General features: G+C 51.5%; 1 protein-coding gene across 2 annotated transcripts; it reads left to right on the top strand.

Annotated features, from left to right (window-relative positions):
- The first annotated feature begins 1982 nt into the window (after nt 1–1982).
- Nucleotides 1983–16968, top strand: MVD (mevalonate diphosphate decarboxylase). 2 transcript variants are annotated; one of them, XM_075325278.1, is made up of 8 exons: nt 1983–2089; nt 7473–7543; nt 7814–7884; nt 8789–8903; nt 10493–10636; nt 14612–14811; nt 15958–16032; nt 16687–16967. In XM_075325278.1, exons 2-8 carry the CDS (start codon nt 7492–7494, stop codon nt 16918–16920), a joined length of 891 nt encoding a protein of 296 aa, XP_075181393.1. In that variant the 5' UTR covers nt 1983–2089; nt 7473–7491; the 3' UTR covers nt 16921–16967. The 2 variants fall into 2 exon arrangements, with proteins under 2 accessions (XP_075181393.1, XP_075181394.1); XM_075325279.1 differs by having other exon boundaries at nt 2033–2051; nt 16687–16968.
- The last annotated feature ends 3622 nt before the right edge of the window (nt 16969–20590 follow it).

The following is a 20590-nucleotide window of genomic DNA, read 5'->3' on the forward strand; positions in this document are numbered from 1 at the left end:
ATGTGGGGGTTCAGATGACTCAGGAGCTGATCCCGCTCTGTACGTGGGGGGGGGGGGTTCAGATGACTCAGGAGCTGATCCCGCTCTGTATGTGGGGGTTCAGATGACTCAGGAGCTGATCCCGCTCTGTACGTGGGGGGGGGGGGTTCAGATGACTCAGGAGCTGATCCCGCTCTGTATGTGGGGGGGGGGGGGTCAGATGACTCAGGAGCTGGTCCCGCTCTGTACGTGGGGGGGGGGGGTTCAGATGACTCAGGAGCTGATCCCGCTCTGTATGTGGGGGTTCAGATGACTCAGGAGCTGATCCCGCTCTGTATGTGGGGGGGGGGGGGTCAGATGACTCAGGAGCTGGTCCCGCTCTGTATGTGGGGGGGGGGGGTCAGATGACTCAGGAGCTGGTCCCGCTCTGTACGTGGGGGGGGGGGTTCAGATGACTCAGGAGCTGATCCCGCTCTGTATGTGGGGGTTCAGATGACTCAGGAGCTGATCCCGCTCTGTATGTGGGGGGGGGGGGGGTCAGATGACTCAGGAGCTGATCCCGCTCTGTATGTGGGGGGGGGGGGGGTCAGATGACTCAGGAGCTGGTCCCGCTCTGTACGTGGGGGGGGGGGGTTCAGATGACTCAGGAGCTGATCCCGCTCTGTATGTGGGGGTTCAGATGACTCAGGAGCTGATCCCGCTCTGTATGTGGGGGGGGGGGGTCAGATGACTCAGGAGCTGGTCCCGCTCTGTATGTGGGGGGGGGGGTCAGATGACTCAGGAGCTGGTCCCGCTCTGTACGTGGGGGGGGGGGTTCAGATGACTCAGGTGCTGATCCCGCTCTGTATGTGGGGGTTCAGATGACTCAGGAGCTGATCCCGCTCTGTTTTGGGGGGGGGTCAGCTGACTCAGGAGCTGGTCCCGCTCTGTATGTGGGGGGGGGGGTTCAGCTGACTCAGGAGATGATCCCGCTCTGTATGGGGGGGGGGGGGTTCAGATGACTCAGGAGCTGATCCCGCTCTGTATGTGGGGGGGGGGGGGGTTCAGATGACTCAGGAGCTGATCCCGCTCTGTATGGGGGGGGGGGGGTTCAGATGACTCAGGAGCTGATCCCGCTCTGTATGTGGGGGGGGGGGGGGGGTTCAGATGACTCAGGAGCTGATCCCGCTCTGTATGTGGGGGTTCAGATGACTCAGGAGCTGATCCCGCTCTGTATGTGGGGGTTCAGATGACTCAGGAGCTGATCCCGCTCTGTATGTGGGGGGGGGGTTCAGCTGACTCAGGAGCTGATCCCGCTCTGTACGTGGGGGGGGGGGGTTCAGATGACTCAGGAGCTGGTCCCGCTCTGTACATTGGAGTCCTGGCCCTCAGCACTAGAAACATCAGAGGAAGATTAGGATTTTCAGCTCATTATTCAGTGACTAATGTTCAAAACTACAAATCATCCTGCAAAAACAAGCCAATATGCGACGGACAAAAAACCCTAAGGCTCGTGGAACAAGGTGAGGAACAAACGAAAGCGCAAAATGGAAACAAACCGCGGAGGGAGGAGGACAAATGGCGACATTTTTGTGACCCTGAGTCGTGTGACTACACAGCAGCGGAGATCTGCTCTGGCCACTCCCTGGATTATGGTGGAGATTATAGCATGGTCCTATAATATCCACTGGTGACGTCACAACTCACTGATTATATAAGACAAACAAGAAATGCAGAATGACATACAAGATCTCACACATTAAGGATTAAGACTGGAGAACTACAAGTCTCAGCAGCTCTGCTGGCCTCCAGGTCATGTGATCTCCTCTGTCCTGCTGAGTGTTATATCGAGGCTGCTCCGGTCTGATACAAATCCCCAGACACATTGGTTCCGGCAGATTACTGTTCCGGCAACACTCAGACTGTAGTCTTCCGATGAGTTCTATTGGTCGCAGGGTGACGTGAGGGCGGATTCTGAGCAGCCATTGGATAGTGTGGAAGCAGCCGGTGGAGTACTGACCAATAGGAACAGAGCATGCGATGTGCTGAGAGTGTGGAGGCTGCAGCGAGTGACAGCGGAGAAGAGGCGAGAGGTGGACGGCGGCGGCGGCAGCAGCATAGGATAGACCGTGTATTATACTGTTATTGTGTGATACTGAGTGTTATTAGTGTGCTGTGTTATTATAGTGCTGTGTGTACGGTGTGTTATTCTGCCATACTGTGTAATTATAGGCTTATACTGTGTGATGTTATAGTGTCATGTATTATTGTGTTATAGTGTTGTGTATACTGTGTATACTGTGTTATTGTGTGGTATCAGTGTGATATTGAGTGTTATTAGTGTGCTTGTCTGTGTGTGTTATTCTGCCATACTGTGTAATTATAGGGTTATACTGTGTGATGTTATAGTGTCATGTATTATTGTGTTATAGTGTTGTGTATACTGTGTATACTGTGTTATTGTGTGGTATCAGTGTGATATTGAGTGTTATTAGTGTGCTTGTTTGTGTGTGTTATTCTGCCATACTGTGTAATTATAGGCTTATACTGTGTGATGTTATAGTGTCATGTATTATTGTGTTATATCGTTATTATAGTGTAGCATTATACTGTGTTATAGTGTATATTGTGCTCTGCTGTTATTAGGATTATTGTGCTATATGTGATGTTATTATGTTCTGCTGCTTTATGGCCTTTTCTGCAATAATCGCAGCCTTGAGACCAGAAGCGCTCAGCAGCAGCAGTGATGCCCCACAGTTTACTAACACCAAAACTTGTTTGCCGACCCCTCCGTGCTCTGCCCCTTCTGACCCCACTACATTACCGGGCACATTTCTGACATTTCTGACAGTGTCGCTATATATTCCCTGCACCGGCCCACACGTGTTATCCGGGTCTGTGGAGAAATTCCGGATGACATTAGAGAAATGTGACTGCTGTGTGTCGTGTGTGGTGTCATTGTGCGTGATGATGTGTCATTGTGTGTGATGATGTGTCATTGTGCGTGTGTGGTGTCATTGTGCGTGATGATGTGTCATGTGTGTGATGATGTGTCATGTGTGTGATGATGTGTCATGTGTGTGATGATGTGTCATTGTGTGTGATGATGCGTCATTGTGTGTGATGATGCGTCATTGTGTGTGATGATGCGTCATTGTGTGTGATGATGCGTCATTGTGTGTGATGATGCGTCATTGTGTGTGATGATGCGTCATTGTGTGTGATGATGCGTCATTGTGTGTGATGATGTGTCATGTGTGTGATGATGTGTCATGTGTGTGATGATGTGTCATGTGTGTGATGATGTGTCATGTGTGTGATGATGCGTCATTGTGTGTGATGATGCGTCATTGTGTGTGATGATGCGTCATTGTGTGTGATGATGCGTCATTGTGTGTGATGATGCGTCATTGTGTGTGATGATGCGTCATTGTGTGTGATGATGCGTCATTGTGTGTGATGATGCGTCATGTGTGTGATGATGTGTCATGTGTGTGATGATGTGTCATGTGTGTGATGATGTGTCATGTGTGTGATGATGCGTCATTGTGTGTGATGATGCGTCATTGTGTGTGATGATGCGTCATTGTGTGTGATGATGTGTCATGTGTGTGATGATGTGTCATGTGTGTGATGATGTGTCATGTGTGTGATGATGTGTCATGTGTGTGATGATGTGTCATGTGTGTGATGATGCGTCATGTGTGTGATGATGCGTCATTGTGTGTGATGATGCGTCATTGTGTGTGATGATGTGTCATGTGTGTGATGATGCGTCATTGTGTGTGATGATGCGTCATTGTGTGTGATGATGCGTCATTGTGTGTGATGATGCGTCATTGTGTGTGATGATGCGTCATTGTGTGTGATGATGCGTCATTGTGTGTGATGATGCGTCATTGTGTGTGATGATGCGTCATTGTGTGTGATGATGCGTCATTGTGTGTGATGATGCGTCATGTGTGTGATGATGCGTCATGTGTGTGATGATGCGTCATGTGTGTGATGATGCGTCATGTGTGTGATGATGTGTCATGTGTGTGATGATGCGTCATTGTGTGTGATGATGCGTCATTGTGTGTGATGATGCGTCATTGTGTGTGATGATGCGTCATTGTGTGTGATGATGTGTCATGTGTGTGATGATGTGTCATGTGTGTGATGATGTGTCATGTGTGTGATGATGTGTCATGTGTGTGATGATGTGTCATGTGTGTGATGATGCGTCATGTGTGTGATGATGCGTCATTGTGTGTGATGATGCGTCATTGTGTGTGATGATGCGTCATTGTGTGTGATGATGCGTCATTGTGTGTGATGATGCGTCATTGTGTGTGATGATGCGTCATGTGTGTGATGATGCGTCATGTGTGTGATGATGTGTCATGTGTGTGATGATGTGTCATGTGTGTGATGATGTGTCATGTGTGTGATGATGTGTCATGTGTGTGATGATGTGTCATGTGTGTGATGATGCGTCATGTGTGTGATGATGCGTCATTGTGTGTGATGATGCGTCATTGTGTGTGATGATGTGTCATGTGTGTGATGATGCGTCATTGTGTGTGATGATGCGTCATTGTGTGTGATGATGCGTCATTGTGTGTGATGATGCGTCATTGTGTGTGATGATGCGTCATTGTGTGTGATGATGCGTCATTGTGTGTGATGATGCGTCATTGTGTGTGATGATGCGTCATTGTGTGTGATGATGCGTCATTGTGTGTGATGATGCGTCATTGTGTGTGATGATGCGTCATTGTGTGTGATGATGCGTCATGTGTGTGATGATGCGTCATGTGTGTGATGATGCGTCATGTGTGTGATGATGCGTCATGTGTGTGATGATGCGTCATTGTGTGTGATGATGCGTCATTGTGTGTGATGATGCGTCATTGTGTGTGATGATGCGTCATTGTGTGTGATGATGCGTCATGTGTGTGATGATGCGTCATGTGTGTGATGATGCGTCATGTGTGTGATGATGCGTCATGTGTGTGATGATGCGTCATTGTGTGTGATGATGCGTCATTGTGTGTGATGATGCGTCATTGTGTGTGATGATGTGTCATGTGTGTGATGATGTGTCATGTGTGTGATGATGTGTCATGTGTGTGATGATGTGTCATGTGTGTGATGATGTGTCATGTGTGTGATGATGCGTCATGTGTGTGATGATGCGTCATTGTGTGTGATGATGCGTCATTGTGTGTGATGATGTGTCATGTGTGTGATGATGCGTCATTGTGTGTGATGATGCGTCATTGTGTGTGATGATGCGTCATTGTGTGTGATGATGCGTCATTGTGTGTGATGATGCGTCATTGTGTGTGATGATGCGTCATTGTGTGTGATGATGCGTCATTGTGTTTGGTGATGTGTAATATTGTGTGTGATGATGCGTCATTGTGTGTGATGATGCGTCATTGTGTGTGATGATGCGTCATTGTGTTTGGTGATGTGTAATATTGTGTGTGATGATGCGTCATTGTGTGTGATGATGCGTCATTGTGTGTGATGATGCGTCATTGTGTTTGGTGATGTGTAATATTGTGTGTGATGATGCATCATTGTGTGTGATGATGCGTCATTGTGTGTGATAATGCGTCATTGTGTGTGATGATGCGTCATTGTGTGTGATGATGCGTCATTGTGTGTGATGATGCGTCATTGTGTGTGATGATGCGTCATTGTGTGTGATGATGCGTCATTGTGTTTGGTGATGTGTAATATTGTGTGTGATGATGCATCATTGTGTGTGATATTGTGTTATTGCAGGGGTCGGAAAACTTTTTGGCTGAGAGAGCCATAAACGCCTCATATTTTAAAATGTAATTCTGTGAGAGCTATAGTCACCGCGGGGGAGCGGCTCAGAAAGGTCTCAGGGGGCAGGGTCAGCGATGCTGCGGACACGGAGAAGGGGGTGTAGCAGCTCAAAAGGGTCAGTGCGTATAATATCTGGTGCTATTAGACCTACACCTGGTCACTGGTTACCTGTGCTGGGTCATATCGCACCCGCAAATCTAAGAAGACAAAAGCTCCTACTAAAAGAATACACTAAAGTAGTGAATAATGAAAAACGTCCAATACACCAAAATATCAGAGCTGTTACAATACAACGACTGAAATCAAGACACCCGCCATCCGAACTGCAATAGCCGGCATGGACAAGACTTCAATTTAGAGGAGAAATGGAGAGAACTTTGGGTCAATGTAGTAGACGGTGATCCCCAAATGTTCCCTAATTTACAAAACCCTCCACCAGGCTTCAATCTACCGAGGAAAACATGGGTTACTCTAAATCGTATCAGAACAAACGTTGGCGTCTGTGCAGATTTCATGTATAAGTGGGGAAAATATCACTCTCCCACCTGTGACTGTGGAGCGTCACACTATCCAGCACATTGCTGAGGAGCCCCCTGAGATCCCACCATTGCTGAGGAGCCCCCTGAGATCCTACCATTGCTGAGGAGCCCCCTGAGATCCTACCATTGCTGAGGAGCCCCCTGAGATCCTACCATTGCTGAGGAGCCCCCTGAGATCCTACCATTGCTGAGGAGCCCCCTGAGATCCTACCATTGCTGAGGAGCCCCCTGAGATCCTACCATTGCTGAGGAGCCCCCTGAGATCCTACCATTGCTGAGGAGCCCCCTGAGATCCTACCATTGCTGAGGAGCCCCCTGAGATCCTACCATTGCTGAGGAGCCCCCTGAGATCCTACCATGGGGACAAGAATGATTTCTATATTGTAAATGATAACGCTATTGCATATATAGAAAATCTTGATATTCAAATTTGATTTTTATCCTTTTGATATTTTTCAATCACTGTCTATTGTCTGGTGTTTATTTTTATATGATGGTAAGGTATACGTTCATACGATTAAATAAAGGGTCCGTGTGCGGAGGGTCTGCGATACTACTGTGGGGTGTCACAGCGGTGAGAAACATTGATCCGCTGGCGAGCTGCTTTAAATCTCCCACAGTTGACGAGATCGACTTCAAGAAAATGGCTGCAGCACGTGCGCAGATCAATGCGATGGACTTAAAAAAAAATGGCTGCGGAGTCCTATCTGCGCACGCGCCGCCTCCACGCCCATTTTCTTGAAGTCAACTGCAGGAGATTCAAAGCAGCCCGCAACCGCGACACCCCATGAGCCCGCAATATCACCGACCCTGCGCCACCACTACTGCCCCATTAAGCCATATGCAGTTTGTAAGACGCACCCCCATTTTCCCCCAGTTTTGGGGGGGGAAATGTCGTCTGACAAACTGGAAAATACGATTTTATTTTTTTTTTATCAAAAGAGCCACATCTGGCTCATGAGCCATAGGTTCTCGACACCTATGTTATTGTGTGTTATGAGGTGCGATAGGTAATATATTGGGGGGCGGCGCATGCTTCTCTTGCAGTGTGTGTGGGGGGCTGCATGTCAGCGGGGGGGCTTTATTTCACAGTGTATCAGCCTTGTGTGACGCGTCTCCCGTATTCTCACCGTTCTGTTACCTTTTCAGCTCACACCAAGGTGTAACAATGAAGAAAGTGACCTGCACGGCCCCCGTGAACATCGCTGTCATCAAATACTGTGAGTAGCTGCAAATGGGAAGCATTAAAGGGGAACTCATCAGACGACCCACATTTCCCAAACCTCACGGCTCTCGGGCTCCAGACTGCTGATGTTGCCTCATTATTGGGGCGGTTACTGTCGGCTTCTGCCCCCCCTCCATGATATGATTGACAGCTCTCTCCCTGTGCATACATACAGAGAGCGGGCCATCACCGCTCTCGGGGAGAAGCCTCCAGAGCGGCCGCCATTTTTCCAGCTCATTCATAATCCTATTGTCTCCGTTCACAGGGGGGAAGAGGAATGAGGAGCTGATTCTCCCAATTAATTCATCGCTCAGCGTTACTCTGCACCAGGACCAGGTGGGGTCAATTGTAATTGTGCTTTGTGATTTCTGATATTGTTACAAGAAATTTCTAGTTATTGAGAAAAAGTGAAAGTGTGAAAAGACTGAGACTTAAAGAGACGTTCTCATAGGAGAATGTGGGGGGGAGCGGCTGGAACACCTCCAATATATATCCTGCAATGGTAGTGTCAAGGGAGGAATTTGGGTGACTGCTAATGGAGTCTTCGTTTGGGATATTCAGAGACGGTGCCGTATTAGCTGTATACCAGTGCCGATATATCAATGTATCAGACAATGAATACGTAAGACATATTCTCCTTGAGCCAGCATCACTAACTGAACTCGTGTATTGGATAGATCCAATTATACAATATGCATGAATAACCTTGAAGCTAAACAGGGAGTACTTTTACTCCTTAATTTCTCACAGCGCAGTTTGTTTCTTGTACATTCTTTCTATGCGAACATTACTGATAAGACTTTTGCTCATTATTTGAAAACTTCCATTATTTGTACATCTGTTCACTTATCCTTGGTAACCCCTTCATGACTATACAACTTTGAACAGGGAGTATTATAGATCTGTGCAATTGCTACATACAGACAAATTATACAACTACATCTACATTTTGATTATTTACATACACAGATATTCTTATTACGTTTAAACAAACATACTACAGCTCAGACCACCTTCACAGTAGCTGAATGCAAACAGTCGGGGGAGGGTCGGATAACTCTCCAGGGTCATCGGCAGAAGCCTCTGCACCACCCGGAGTAACCTGATCACAGGGAGTGGCTCCAGTATAAGCAGCGCATGTGCAGGAGACAACGCGGCTCCATCTGATCCCGGCTTCTTACAGATCTGCCTCTCCTCATCCGGGAATTTATCAGGTGTTTATATGATTTATTATTCACAGCTAAAAACCACAACCACAGTCTCTGCAAGTCGCGAATTCACCGAGGATCGGATCTGGCTGAACGGCAAAGAGGATAATATTAGTCACCCGCGACTCCAGTCCTGCTTACGTGAGAGTAAGTGACGAGATGCGCGAAAGTTTCCATAACTTCATAGAAAGTCTGTCTATCCCTGACCCCGACAACCACTACATACAGCACTGTATAACAAGCAGTAACTATGTACATACCTTACATTACTGATCCTGAGTTACCTCCTGTATTATACTCCAGAGCTGCACTCACTATTCTGCTGGTACAGTCACTGTGTACATACCTTACATTACTGATCCTGAGTTACCTCCTGTATTATACTCCAGAGCTGCACTCACTATTCTCCTGGTGCAGTCACTGTGTACATTACATTACTGATCCTGAGTTACCTCCTGTATTATACTCCAGAGCTGCACTCACTATTCTGCTGGTACAGTCACTGTGTACATACCTTACATTACTGATCCTGAGTTACCTCCTGTATTATACTCCAGAGCTGCACTCACTATTCTCCTGGTGCAGTCACTGTGTACATACATTACATTACTGATCCTGAGTTACCTCCTGTATTATACTCCAGAGCTGCACTCACTATTCTGCTGGTGCAGTCACTGTGTACATACATTACATTACTGATCCTGAGTTACCTCCTGTATTATACTCCAGAGCTGCACTCACTATTCTGCTGGTGCAGTCACTGTGTACATACATTACATTACTGATCCTGAGTTACCTCCTGTATTATACTCCAGAGCTGCACTCACTATTCTGCTGGTGCAGTCACTGTGTACATACATTACTGATCCTGAGTTACCTCCTGTATTATCCTCCAGAGCTGCACTCACTATTCTGCTGGTGGAGTCACTGTGTGCATACATTACATTACTAATCCTGAGTTACCTCCTGTATTATCCTCCAGAGCTGCGCTCACTATTCTGCTTTTGCAGTCACTGTGTACATACATTACTGATCCTGAGTTACCTCCTGTATTATCCTCCAGAGCTGCACTCACTATTCTGCTGGTGCAGTCACTGTGTACATACATTACTGATCCTGAGTTACCTCCTGTATTATACTCCAGAGCTGCACTCACTATTCTGCTGGTGCAGTCACTGTGTACATACATTACTGATCCTGAGTTACCTCCTGTATTATACTCCAGAGCTGCACTCACTATTCTGCTGGTGCAGTCACTGTGTACATACATTACTGATCCTGAGTTACCTCCTGTATTATACTCCAGAGCTGCACTCACTATTCTGCTGGTGCAGTCACTGTGTACATACATTACATTACTGATCCTGAGTTACCTCCTGTATTATACTCCAGAGCTGCACTCACTATTCTGCTGGTTGTTATTAGGAATAGTGGACAGACCCCTGACAGCTGAGCCCCATAGACCAGACTGTGTAATGTGATGCAGGTAATACTCGCTGCAGGGTAGGAGCTGGGCTGTGAGTGCTGTGTGTGACAAGCTTGCTGACTGTTTCCAGTGACGAGTTGTCTGTGCTGTTTTGGGGTATAATACAGCATAGTGGAGGTTTAGCACAAGCTGTGTAATATGTCAGATGATCGCTCTGTCACCTCTGATCTCTGTATCACTCCGCCCCCCACCGCTGATATTTCCAGCATATCCACCATTAATTGTTTGCTTTCTTTCCGATTCCTGACAGTCCGTCGTTTGGCCAGAAAGAGGAGAAGCCGCGGAGAGGACGGCGTCTCCCGAATCCTGAATGACAAGGTTCACATATGCTCAGTCAACAACTTCCCCACGGCGGCCGGGCTGGCCTCGTCTGCGGCTGGATATGCCTGTCTGGGTAAGGAACGGCGTCACTGCTGTCACCAGATGTAAAGGGATCGCTGCAGAATATCGCCCCAGCAGCACATTGCACGGTCGCTTTCCGGGAACCTGCCTGATCCTCTCTGCGGACAGCAAAATGTGGCCACCGGTCTGTGACTTATAGGTATAAGAGCAGTGGTTTCTCTACATTTACATCTTAAACGTTATAGCACGTGGCCAGCAGCAAGTCCGGTCATATTCATGATATGCACGCTCCCTTCACCACTGTGCAGGAAGAGCCATGATATGCACGCTCCCTTCACCACTGCGCAGGAAGAGCCATGATATGCACGCTCCCTTCACCACTGCGCAGGAAGAGCCATGATATGCACGCTCCCTTCACCACTGCGCAGGAAGAGCCATGATATGCACGCTCCCTTCACCACTGCGCACGAAGAGCCATGATATGCACGCTCCCTTCACCACTGCGCAGGAAGAGCCATGATATGCACGCTCCCTTCACCACTGCGCAGGAAGAGCCATGATATGCACGCTCCCTTCACCACTGCGCAGGAAGAGCCATGATATGCACGCTCCCTTCACCACTGCGCAGGAAGAGCCATGATATGCACGCTCCCTTCACCACTGCGCAGGAAGAGCCATGATATGCACGCTCCCTTCACCACTGCGCAGGAAGAGCCATGATATGCACGCTCCCTTCACCACTGCGCACGAAGAGCCATGATATGCACGCTCCCTTCACCACTGCGCAGGAAGAGCCATGATATGCACGCTCCCTTCACCACTGCGCAGGAAGAGCCATGATATGCACGCTCCCTTCACCACTGCGCAGGAAGAGCCATGATATGCACGCTCCCTTCACCACTGCGCAGGAAGAGCCATGATATGCACGCTCCCTTCACCACTGCGCAGGAAGAGCCATGATATGCACGCTCCCTTCACCACTGCGCAGGAAGAGCCATGATATGCACGCTCCCTTCACCACTGCGCAGGAAGAGCCATGATATGCACGCTCCCTTCACCACTGCGCAGGAAGAGCCATGATATGCACGCTCCCTTCACCACTGCGCACGAAGAGCCATGATATGCACGCTCCCTTCACCACTGCGCAGGAAGAGCCATGATATGCACGCTCCCTTCACCACTGCGCACGAAGAGCCATGATATGCACGCTCCCTTCACCACTGCGCAGGAAGAGCCATGATATGCACGCTCCCTTCACCACTGCGCAGGAAGAGCCATGATATGCACGCTCCCTTCACCACTGCGCACGAAGAGCCATGATATGCACGCTCCCTTCACCACTGCGCAGGAAGAGCCATGATATGCACGCTCCCTTCACCACTGCGCAGGAAGAGCCATGATATGCACGCTCCCTTCACCACTGCGCAGGAAGAGCCATGATATGCACGCTCCCTTCACCACTGCGCAGGAAGAGCCATGATATGCACGCTCCCTTCACCACTGCGCAGGAAGAGCCATGATATGCACGCTCCCTTCACCACTGCGCAGGAAGAGCCATGATATGCACGCTCCCTTCACCACTGCGCAGGAAGAGCCATGATATGCACGCTCCCTTCACCACTGCGCAGGAAGAGCCATGATATGCACGCTCCCTTCACCACTGCGCAGGAAGAGCCATGATATGCACGCTCCCTTCACCACTGCGCAGGAAGAGCCATGATATGCACGCTCCCTTCACCACTGCGCAGGAAGAGCCATGATATGCACGCTCCCTTCACCACTGCGCAGGAAGAGCCATGATATGCACGCTCCCTTCACCACTGCGCAGGAAGAGCCATGATATGCACGCTCCCTTCACCACTGCGCAGGAAGAGCCATGATATGCACGCTCCCTTCACCACTGCGCAGGAAGAGCCATGATATGCACGCTCCCTTCACCACTGCGCAGGAAGAGCCATGATATGCACGCTCCCTTCACCACTGCGCAGGAAGAGCCATGATATGCACGCTCCCTTCACCACTGCGCAGGAAGAGCCATGATATGCACGCTCCCTTCACCACTGCGCAGGAAGAGCCATGATATGCACGCTCCCTTCACCACTGCGCAGGAAGAGCCATGATATGCACGCTCCCTTCACCACTGCGCAGGAAGAGCCATGATATGCACGGTCCCTTCACCACTGCGCAGGAAGAGCCATGATATGCACGCTCCCTTCAGCACTGCGCAGGAAGAGCCATGATATGCACGCTCCCTTCACCACTGCGCAGGAAGAGCCATGATATGCACGCTCCCTTCACCACTGCGCAGGAAGAGCCATGATATGCACGCTCCCTTCACCACTGCGCAGGAAGAGCCATGATATGCATGCTCCCTTCACCACTGCGCAGGAAGAGCCATGATATGCACGCTCCCTTCACCACTGTGCAGGAAGAGCCATGATATGCACGCTCCCTTCACCACTGCGCAGGAAGAGCCATGATATGCACGCTCCCTTGCTCTTATATCACTTCTCTTTTTTTATACATGTACGCTCCCCTCACTCTTCAGTCACTTCTTTTGCCTATATGCATGCTCCCCTCGCTCTTCTGTCACCTCTTTTCCCTCTGTGCACACTCCCCTCGCTCTTCTGTCACCTCTTTTCCCTCTGTGCACACTCCCCTTGCTCTTCTTTCACCTCTTTTTCCTCTGTGCACGCTCCCTTCACTGTTCTGTCACATCTTTTCTTAGTGATCAGGAGAGAACTGGCAGTCAGGGGCGGACATCTGATGCCTTCTGCATGATGAATTGCTTTATGGCCACATGCTGCAAAATCTAAGACTTAAATACACAAAAATGACTGCACAAACACACAGAGGTGAAGTCTGTGTACAGTGTTCTCTCTGACCTGACAGCTGCCTTTTAACATTAGAAATATTTCACCTTCCCAGTTTTGTGCTTCGCATTTCTCCATTCACTGTCATGGGAGTGACAGGGAAGTATGGCGGTCGACGTGATACACAACAAGGCATAAACCGGGGACACTTTAACAATGGTGGGCCCTATCAAAGATTCGACACCTGTCGCCGAACGAGATACCAGAGACCCTGTCAGACTCTGTAATAGCCCTGGCTAGTGAGCTGGCAAGTGGGGGACACTAGCCCCACTGCTGCATTAATAAATCACCAAGGGAAGGAAAGACAGGGGGAAACACATCAACAGACTTCTGCAGTCAGCACCACAGCAACTGCAGAGAGGGACTGACTCCACAGCAACTGCAGAGAGGGACTGACTCCACAGCAACTGCAGAGAGGGACTGACTCCACAGCAACTGCAGAGAGGGACTGACTCCACAGCAACTGCAGAGAGGGACTGACTCCACAGCAACTGCAGAGAGGGACTGACTCCACAGCAACTGCAGAGAGGGACTGACTCCACAGCAACTGCAGAGAGGGACTGACTCCACAGCAACTGCAGAGAGGGACTGACTCCACAGCAACTGCAGAGAGGGACTGACTCCACAGCAACTTCAGAGAGGGACTGACTCCACAGCAACTGCAGAGAGGGACTGACTCCACAGCAACTGCAGAGAGGGACTGACTCCACAGCAACTGCAGAGAGGGACTGACTCCACAGCAACTGCAGAGAGGGACTGACTCCACAGCAACTGCAGAGAGGGCTCCACCAGCTCCTCCAGGCCAAGCATCCAAATAAGTAAGAGAATAACCGGCGCCCTCTACTGGGAGCAGAGGGTATATAAAGGAACTGGGAGTGGTCCAAACTGGAAAGGGAATACCTTTAATCTATAGAGAAACAAAGCAAAGAGACTCTGGCCCAGAACCTGTCACTAGGACCCCCAAAACAGAGAGACGACCGTGTCATTCACATCCAGAGCTGCCATCATCACATACTACTTCTGTGTAAAGTGCAGAATTCTGGATTTCAGCTTTGGGTGTGAATGGAGAAGAATCCACTAGTCACCATTAGTGGAGAGCATCGGAGGCCTACACATTTTGTATTTTCTTTTATCATGGCTGCTTTATTCCGCAGTGTACTCGCTGGCGAAGCTGTATGGCGTGGACGGTGAGCTGTCGGAAATCGCCAGGCAGGGTTCTGGCAGCGCCTGTAGGAGCATGTATGGAGGATTCGTCCAGTGGGTCATGGGCGAGAGAGAGGACGGGAAGGACAGCCTGGCCCAGCTGGTTGAGCCCGAAACGCACTGGTCAGAGCTGCGGATTCTCATACTGGTGGTATGTACCGGGGTAGTAAGTGATTGAATATCGCTAGGACCCCCAATAATCATAAAGGGGTCTTAGCACTGGGATAGCTTCCATATACCTTGATGTTCCCAGCAACGTATTATGCAGAGGAATAAAGTGATGGAATGACGCGCTGATCCAGGGTGGCCCGGAAGCGCTGATCCAGGGTGGCCTGGAAGCGCTGATCCAGGGTAGCCCGGAAGCGCGGATCCAGGGTGGCCCGGAAGCGCGGATCCAGGGTGGCCCGGAAGCGCAGATCCAGGGTGGCCCGGAAGCGCGGATCCAGGGTGGCCCGGAAGCGCGGATCCAGGGTGGCCCGGAAGCTCTGATCCAGGGTGGCCCGGAAGCTCTGATCCAGGGTGGCCCGGAAGCTCTGATCCAGGGTGGCCCGGAAGCGCTGATCCAGGGTGGCCCGGAAGCGCTGATCCAGGGTGGCCCAGAAGCGCTGATCCAGGGTGGCCCGGAAGCGCGGATCCAGGGTGGCCCGGAAGCGCGGATCCAGGGTGGCCCGGAAGCTCTGATCCAGGGTGGCCCGGAAGCTCTGATCCAGGGTGGGCCGGAAGCGCGGATCCAGGGTGGCCCGGAAGCGCGGATCCAGGGTGGCCCGGAAGCTCTGATCCAGGGTGGCCCGGAAGCGCTGATCCAGGGTGGCCCGGAAGCTCTGATCCAGGGTGGCCCGGAAGCTCTGATCCAGGGTGGCCCGGAAGCTCTGATCCAGGGTGGCCCGGAAGCTCTGATCCAGGGTGGCCCGGAAGCGCTGATCCAGGGTGGCCCGGAAGCGCTGATCCAGGGTGGCCCGGAAGCGCTGATCCAGGGTGGCCCGGAAGCGCTGATCCAGGGTGGCCCGGAAGCGCTGATCCAGGGTGGCCCGGAAGCGCTGATCCAGGGTGGCCCGGAAGCGCTGATCCAGGGTGGCCCGGAAGCGCTGATCCAGGGTGGCCCGGAAGCGCTGATCCAGGGTGGCCCGGAAGCGCTGATCCAGGGTGGCCCGGAAGCGCTGATCCACGGTGGCCCGGAAGCGCGAACCCAGGGTAGCGTCACCTCTCACTCTCTGACCTCAGCCGATCCTCGCAATATGCCGCCATCACTCTACAAATCCTCTCCATGGAAGTAACCGCTGTGTTCCTATTATTGCAGGCCAGTGCGGAGAAGAAGCATGTCGGCAGCACGGCGGGCATGCAGACGAGTGTGGAGACGAGCCCCCTGCTGAAGGTAAGGTGCCGTCCCTCCACAGTCATCACCAGGTGTTTTTGCTTTTAGGTGAGTCGTTTAGTGCCCGGGCTGCGCGCTGACTATTTGCAGTTTTGATGTGCTGCTCGTAGGCGTCAGTGGATCCATCTTCACTGTGGATTTCCATTCTGAGCAAACATCTTATAGGTCCTGCACCTCCTTAGTTCTTTCAGAAAGTTTTAGCAGAAAATCTACTTATAAATTGTCCAGCACCATGTAAAGTATTTCCGGAATAAGCGGGTCCCGTTACGCTGCCGCCCTGCGACACAGAGGTGTATATATACGAGCACTAGGTAAGCACACCACATACATTACTTACTGGATCCCGCTATTGCTGCGCATGGAAAATTCTCTGCACATGTCCTTTGTCTTCATATTCTTGTTATGGAAAGGATTATCTACAGAAAAAGCATCACACTACTTTCTGAAAAAAAAATGTAACCCATCAGGAAATGCAGGATTAGTGCAATGAGTGGATATTGGTGGCATTCTGGTTTTTCCATGTCCTCTACAGTTGAATGCAGTCTTTTGCTCCCTGCTATCAGCCATTTTAGCTCGGTACTGCTGTAAGTCCTGAGCCCAGACCCCGCTCATATTACCTTTTGTGTTCTGACTTTCTACAATACTTTCCCGCAGTTTCGTGCTGAATCCGTGGTGCCGGGACGAATGGTCGAGATGATCGAAGCCATAAAGAAAAAGGACTTCGAAGCCTTTGGGCAACTGACGATGAAAGACAGTAACCAGTTCCACGCCACGTGTCTGGACACCTACCCCCCAATATTTTACCTAAACCAGGTCTCCCAGAGGATAATCGGCCTGGTCCACCGGTATAATGCCCACTACGGCCAGACTAAGGTAAGAGAAAAGTGAACTTGTGGGAAGAGGTAATGAGCTTTTCCCTCCGGCCACAGACCCAAGAGATGAGGTCCGATCTCTGCTCTGGAAAGCAAAAATCTGGGGGTGCAGCGTCCTAATACATGACGGGTGTCCCCTGCACCGATCCAGGGAAAAGGATAGTAGTGGAGAAACTGCAGATCCGAGACCTGGCATCACTGGAAAGGGGCCCGTAAATATTAGGTGAATGTCTGCCCACTTTAGAGGGACCGACTGACCATCTAATATTTGTGGGGTGTCCCACAGAAGTCGGGGGCACGAGTCTGGAGCATGCTGGAGATAAACTGGTCAGAAGATAAACCATGAGGGGGTCTGCCGGCTGCATGCTCCCCGTTCTCAATGGAGAAGACATGCATGCTATGTGTATGGCCGACAATAATCTAGGGTGTACAGTGAACGGCCCACCCTAAAGGGGTCATGTATGTGAGATGAAAGGGGTTGTCTCATGATTTATCTTCAGGAGCATAAGGCTCCACTGCTTCTTGGAGGGCCGCGTGCTCCTACCCCGGACGGAGGGCCGCGTGCTCCTACCCCGGCCGGAGGGCCGCGTGCTCCTACCCCGGCCGGAGGGCCGCGTGCTCCTACCCCGGCCAGAGGGCCGCGTGCTCCTACCCCGGCCGGAGGGCCGCGTGCTCCTACCTCGGCCGGAGGGCCGCGTGCTCCTACCCCGGCCGGAGGGCCGCGTGCTCCTACCCCGGCCGGAGGACCGCGTGCTCCTACCCCGACCGGAGGGCCGCGTGCTCCTACCCCGACCGGAGGGCCGCGTGCTCCCGATTGACAGCTCGTACCTGCTTTATAGTAACACCGCTGACATGAATGGTCCAGTATCCCGGGCTGCTTTATGACACAGCTTTCTCTCTGCAGAATCGGAGGTACACTGGGACTGGTCAGATACAGTGATCCACTGGCTTCAGAGCTGCGCTCTATGCTTAGGAGACCGGCCACCCCTGATAGACTGCAGCGGTGGCTGGTATCTTAATGATGCATTTAGACCAGTAGACAATCAGTGGATGAGCCTTGGTAGGAACACTCGTACCTGATTAGCTGCTCCTATAAACTGGACAATCACTTATTTATTGAGAAATTGGATCATTTATGTCTGCAAAAAAAAAAATTCCCTGCCGTAAAGCGCAGCTGTGCTGTCGATAACACAAGACTTTATGGGGGCAGAGGGATTTTATTGGTGATTTCTTTGTCGCTCCATTGGGAGACCCAGACAATTGGGTGTATAGCTTCTGCCTCCGGAGGCCACACAAAGTATTACACTTTAAAAAGTGTAACCCCTCCCCTCTGCCTATACACCCCCCCGTGGATCACGGGCTCCTCAGTTTTATGCTTTGTGTGGAAGGAGGCACACATCCACTCATGCATTCTCATATTAGTTATGTCGGTTGGAAGAAAAGAGGGCCCCCACGGGGCCCCCGGCATGTTCCCTTCTCACCCCACTATGTCGGCGGTGTTGTTAAGGTTGAGGTACCCATTGCGGGTACAAAGGCCGGAGCCTCATGCCGTCTCCTTCACCATCCCTTAGCGGCTCTGGGAGAAGTGGGATCCTGAATGGTCAGCCATTTGCTGGGACCGTGCTCCCTCCGCAGCCCCTGTGGGAATCTGCCGGACCGGAGTCTATTCAACCTCAGGGACCGGGCCCTGCAACTCTAAGGTACTCTGTATCCCCATTGGGGACTGTGCAGGAGCGCACCTTCTTCCCGGACGCTGCGGCAGCTGCTGAATTGAGAAGACCGGCGGACTTCCGCGCCGACCGTGCCTGCTTGTCGGGCGCGGTCTCAAATTTAGTCCCCGGCTTCATCGCGGCCTAGTCGCAAAAATCCCGCCCCCGGGCCTGCCTGTCAGGGGTAAGGGCGGGACTGCCGACCTGACGTCGGATGTGAGGGCTGGAGCATCCTGCATGTTTCCTCCCCCCTCACTGATCACTGTGGGGACCCCAGATTCCCGCACTTTCCTGGCGCCGCCCACGGCTCCACTCCTCCCCTGAGAGCTCCGGCAGCCATTTTTTGGGCATTCTGCCGGTGGAGGATTCTCAGGAACAGCTCTGCAGCTCCAGGGGACCTAAAGCTGGGAATCTGGAGGACACACACGCCGCTTGTTAGCGGTCGGTAAGCCACACCGGTCACCCGGTGCTGGTCCCCCCTAGGGTGCCGGAATAGATACGTATTTATATATATATTTCTGTTCGGTCGGGCTGTATACCCTGTTTTTGCCCATATACCCTCAGTGATCATTCTCCTAGGAGACAACAGCATGTCGTCCACAAGGAGCAAAGCTGCTAAGGCACAGGGTTTTTTTGCGGCCTGTACGTCTTGTGGGGCTATGTTACCTGCGGGTTCCACCTACCCTCACTGTGAGCAATGCTCGACCCCTGTTTCACTTGCTCAGCCGGAGCCTCGGTCACTAGTGGACCCCTCGGCTCATGTAGACCCCCCTGCTCCCCCTGTCCAGTCGGCAGGGACAGAGTTCTCCTCTTTTGCTGAGAAACTCTCTGAGTCGCTTTCACAATCCATGGCTCAGTCTATGGACAAATGGTCTGCCAAGCTGCTAGAAGCTTTGCAGTCCAGACCGGTCTTTACACAGGCCCCGGCCCCTGTTGGATCGTCACCTCCAGGCCCTTCTCGGTCTGAGCCGCAGCGCGCTCCCAGGTTGGGCCCTAGGTCCCACGCGGAGGACTCCTGCCAGGACCACAGTCCTAGACAGGCTAAGCACGCTCGCTGGGAATCTTCCCCGACTTCTTCACGCTGCTCGGGATCCCAGCTTGAGGACTCTCTGGAGGACGAGGCGGACGTCGCAGCTCAGGGTTCTGACCCTGACGTCGCCCTTAACCTTGATACACCTGAGGGGGACGCATTAGTGAATGATCTTATCTCGTCCATCAACCAGGTGTTGGATCTCTCTCCCCCGCCTCCTACTGTGGAGGAGTCGGCATCTCAGCAGGAGAAACACCAGTTTCGGTTCCCCAAACGTACACGTAGTGCGTTCTTCGATCACTCTAACTTCAGAGATGCTGTCCAGAAGCCCAGAGCGGTTCCGGACAAGCGCTTTACTAAGCGCCTCACTGACACGCGTTACCCCTTCCCCGCTGAAGTCGTTAAGGGGTGGGCTCAATGTCCCAAGGTGGATCCTCCAGTCTCTAGATTGGCGGCTAGATCTGTGGTATCGGTGGCAGATGGCTCATCGCTAAAGGATGCCACTGACAGGCAGATAGAGCTCCTGGTGAAGTCCATCTATGAGGCCACGGGCGCGTCTTTTGCCCCGGCCTTTGCAGCCGTGTGGGCACTACAAGCTATCTCGGCTTGTCTGACTGAGATTAATGCTGTCACACGTAATTCTGCTCCGCAAGTTGCGTCTTTGACTTCTCAAGCGTCAGCTTTTTCTTCCTACGCCATGAACGCAGTCCTAGACTCGGCTAGCCGTACAGCTGTGGCATCCGCTAACTCTGTGGCAGTCCGCAGGGCCATGTGGCTGCGTGAATGGAAGGCAGACTCTGCCTCCAAGAGGTTCTTAACCGGTTTGCCGTTTTCTGGCGAACGCTTGTTTGGCGAACGATTTGGATGAGATTATTAAGGAATCCAAGGGAAAGGACTCGTCCTTACCCCAGTCCAAACCGAAGAGACCTCAGCAACGGAAAATACAA

The sequence above is a fragment of the Anomaloglossus baeobatrachus genome, chromosome 10 (genome assembly GCF_048569485.1).
Source record: "Anomaloglossus baeobatrachus isolate aAnoBae1 chromosome 10, aAnoBae1.hap1, whole genome shotgun sequence".
NCBI lineage: Eukaryota > Metazoa > Chordata > Amphibia > Anura > Aromobatidae > Anomaloglossus > Anomaloglossus baeobatrachus.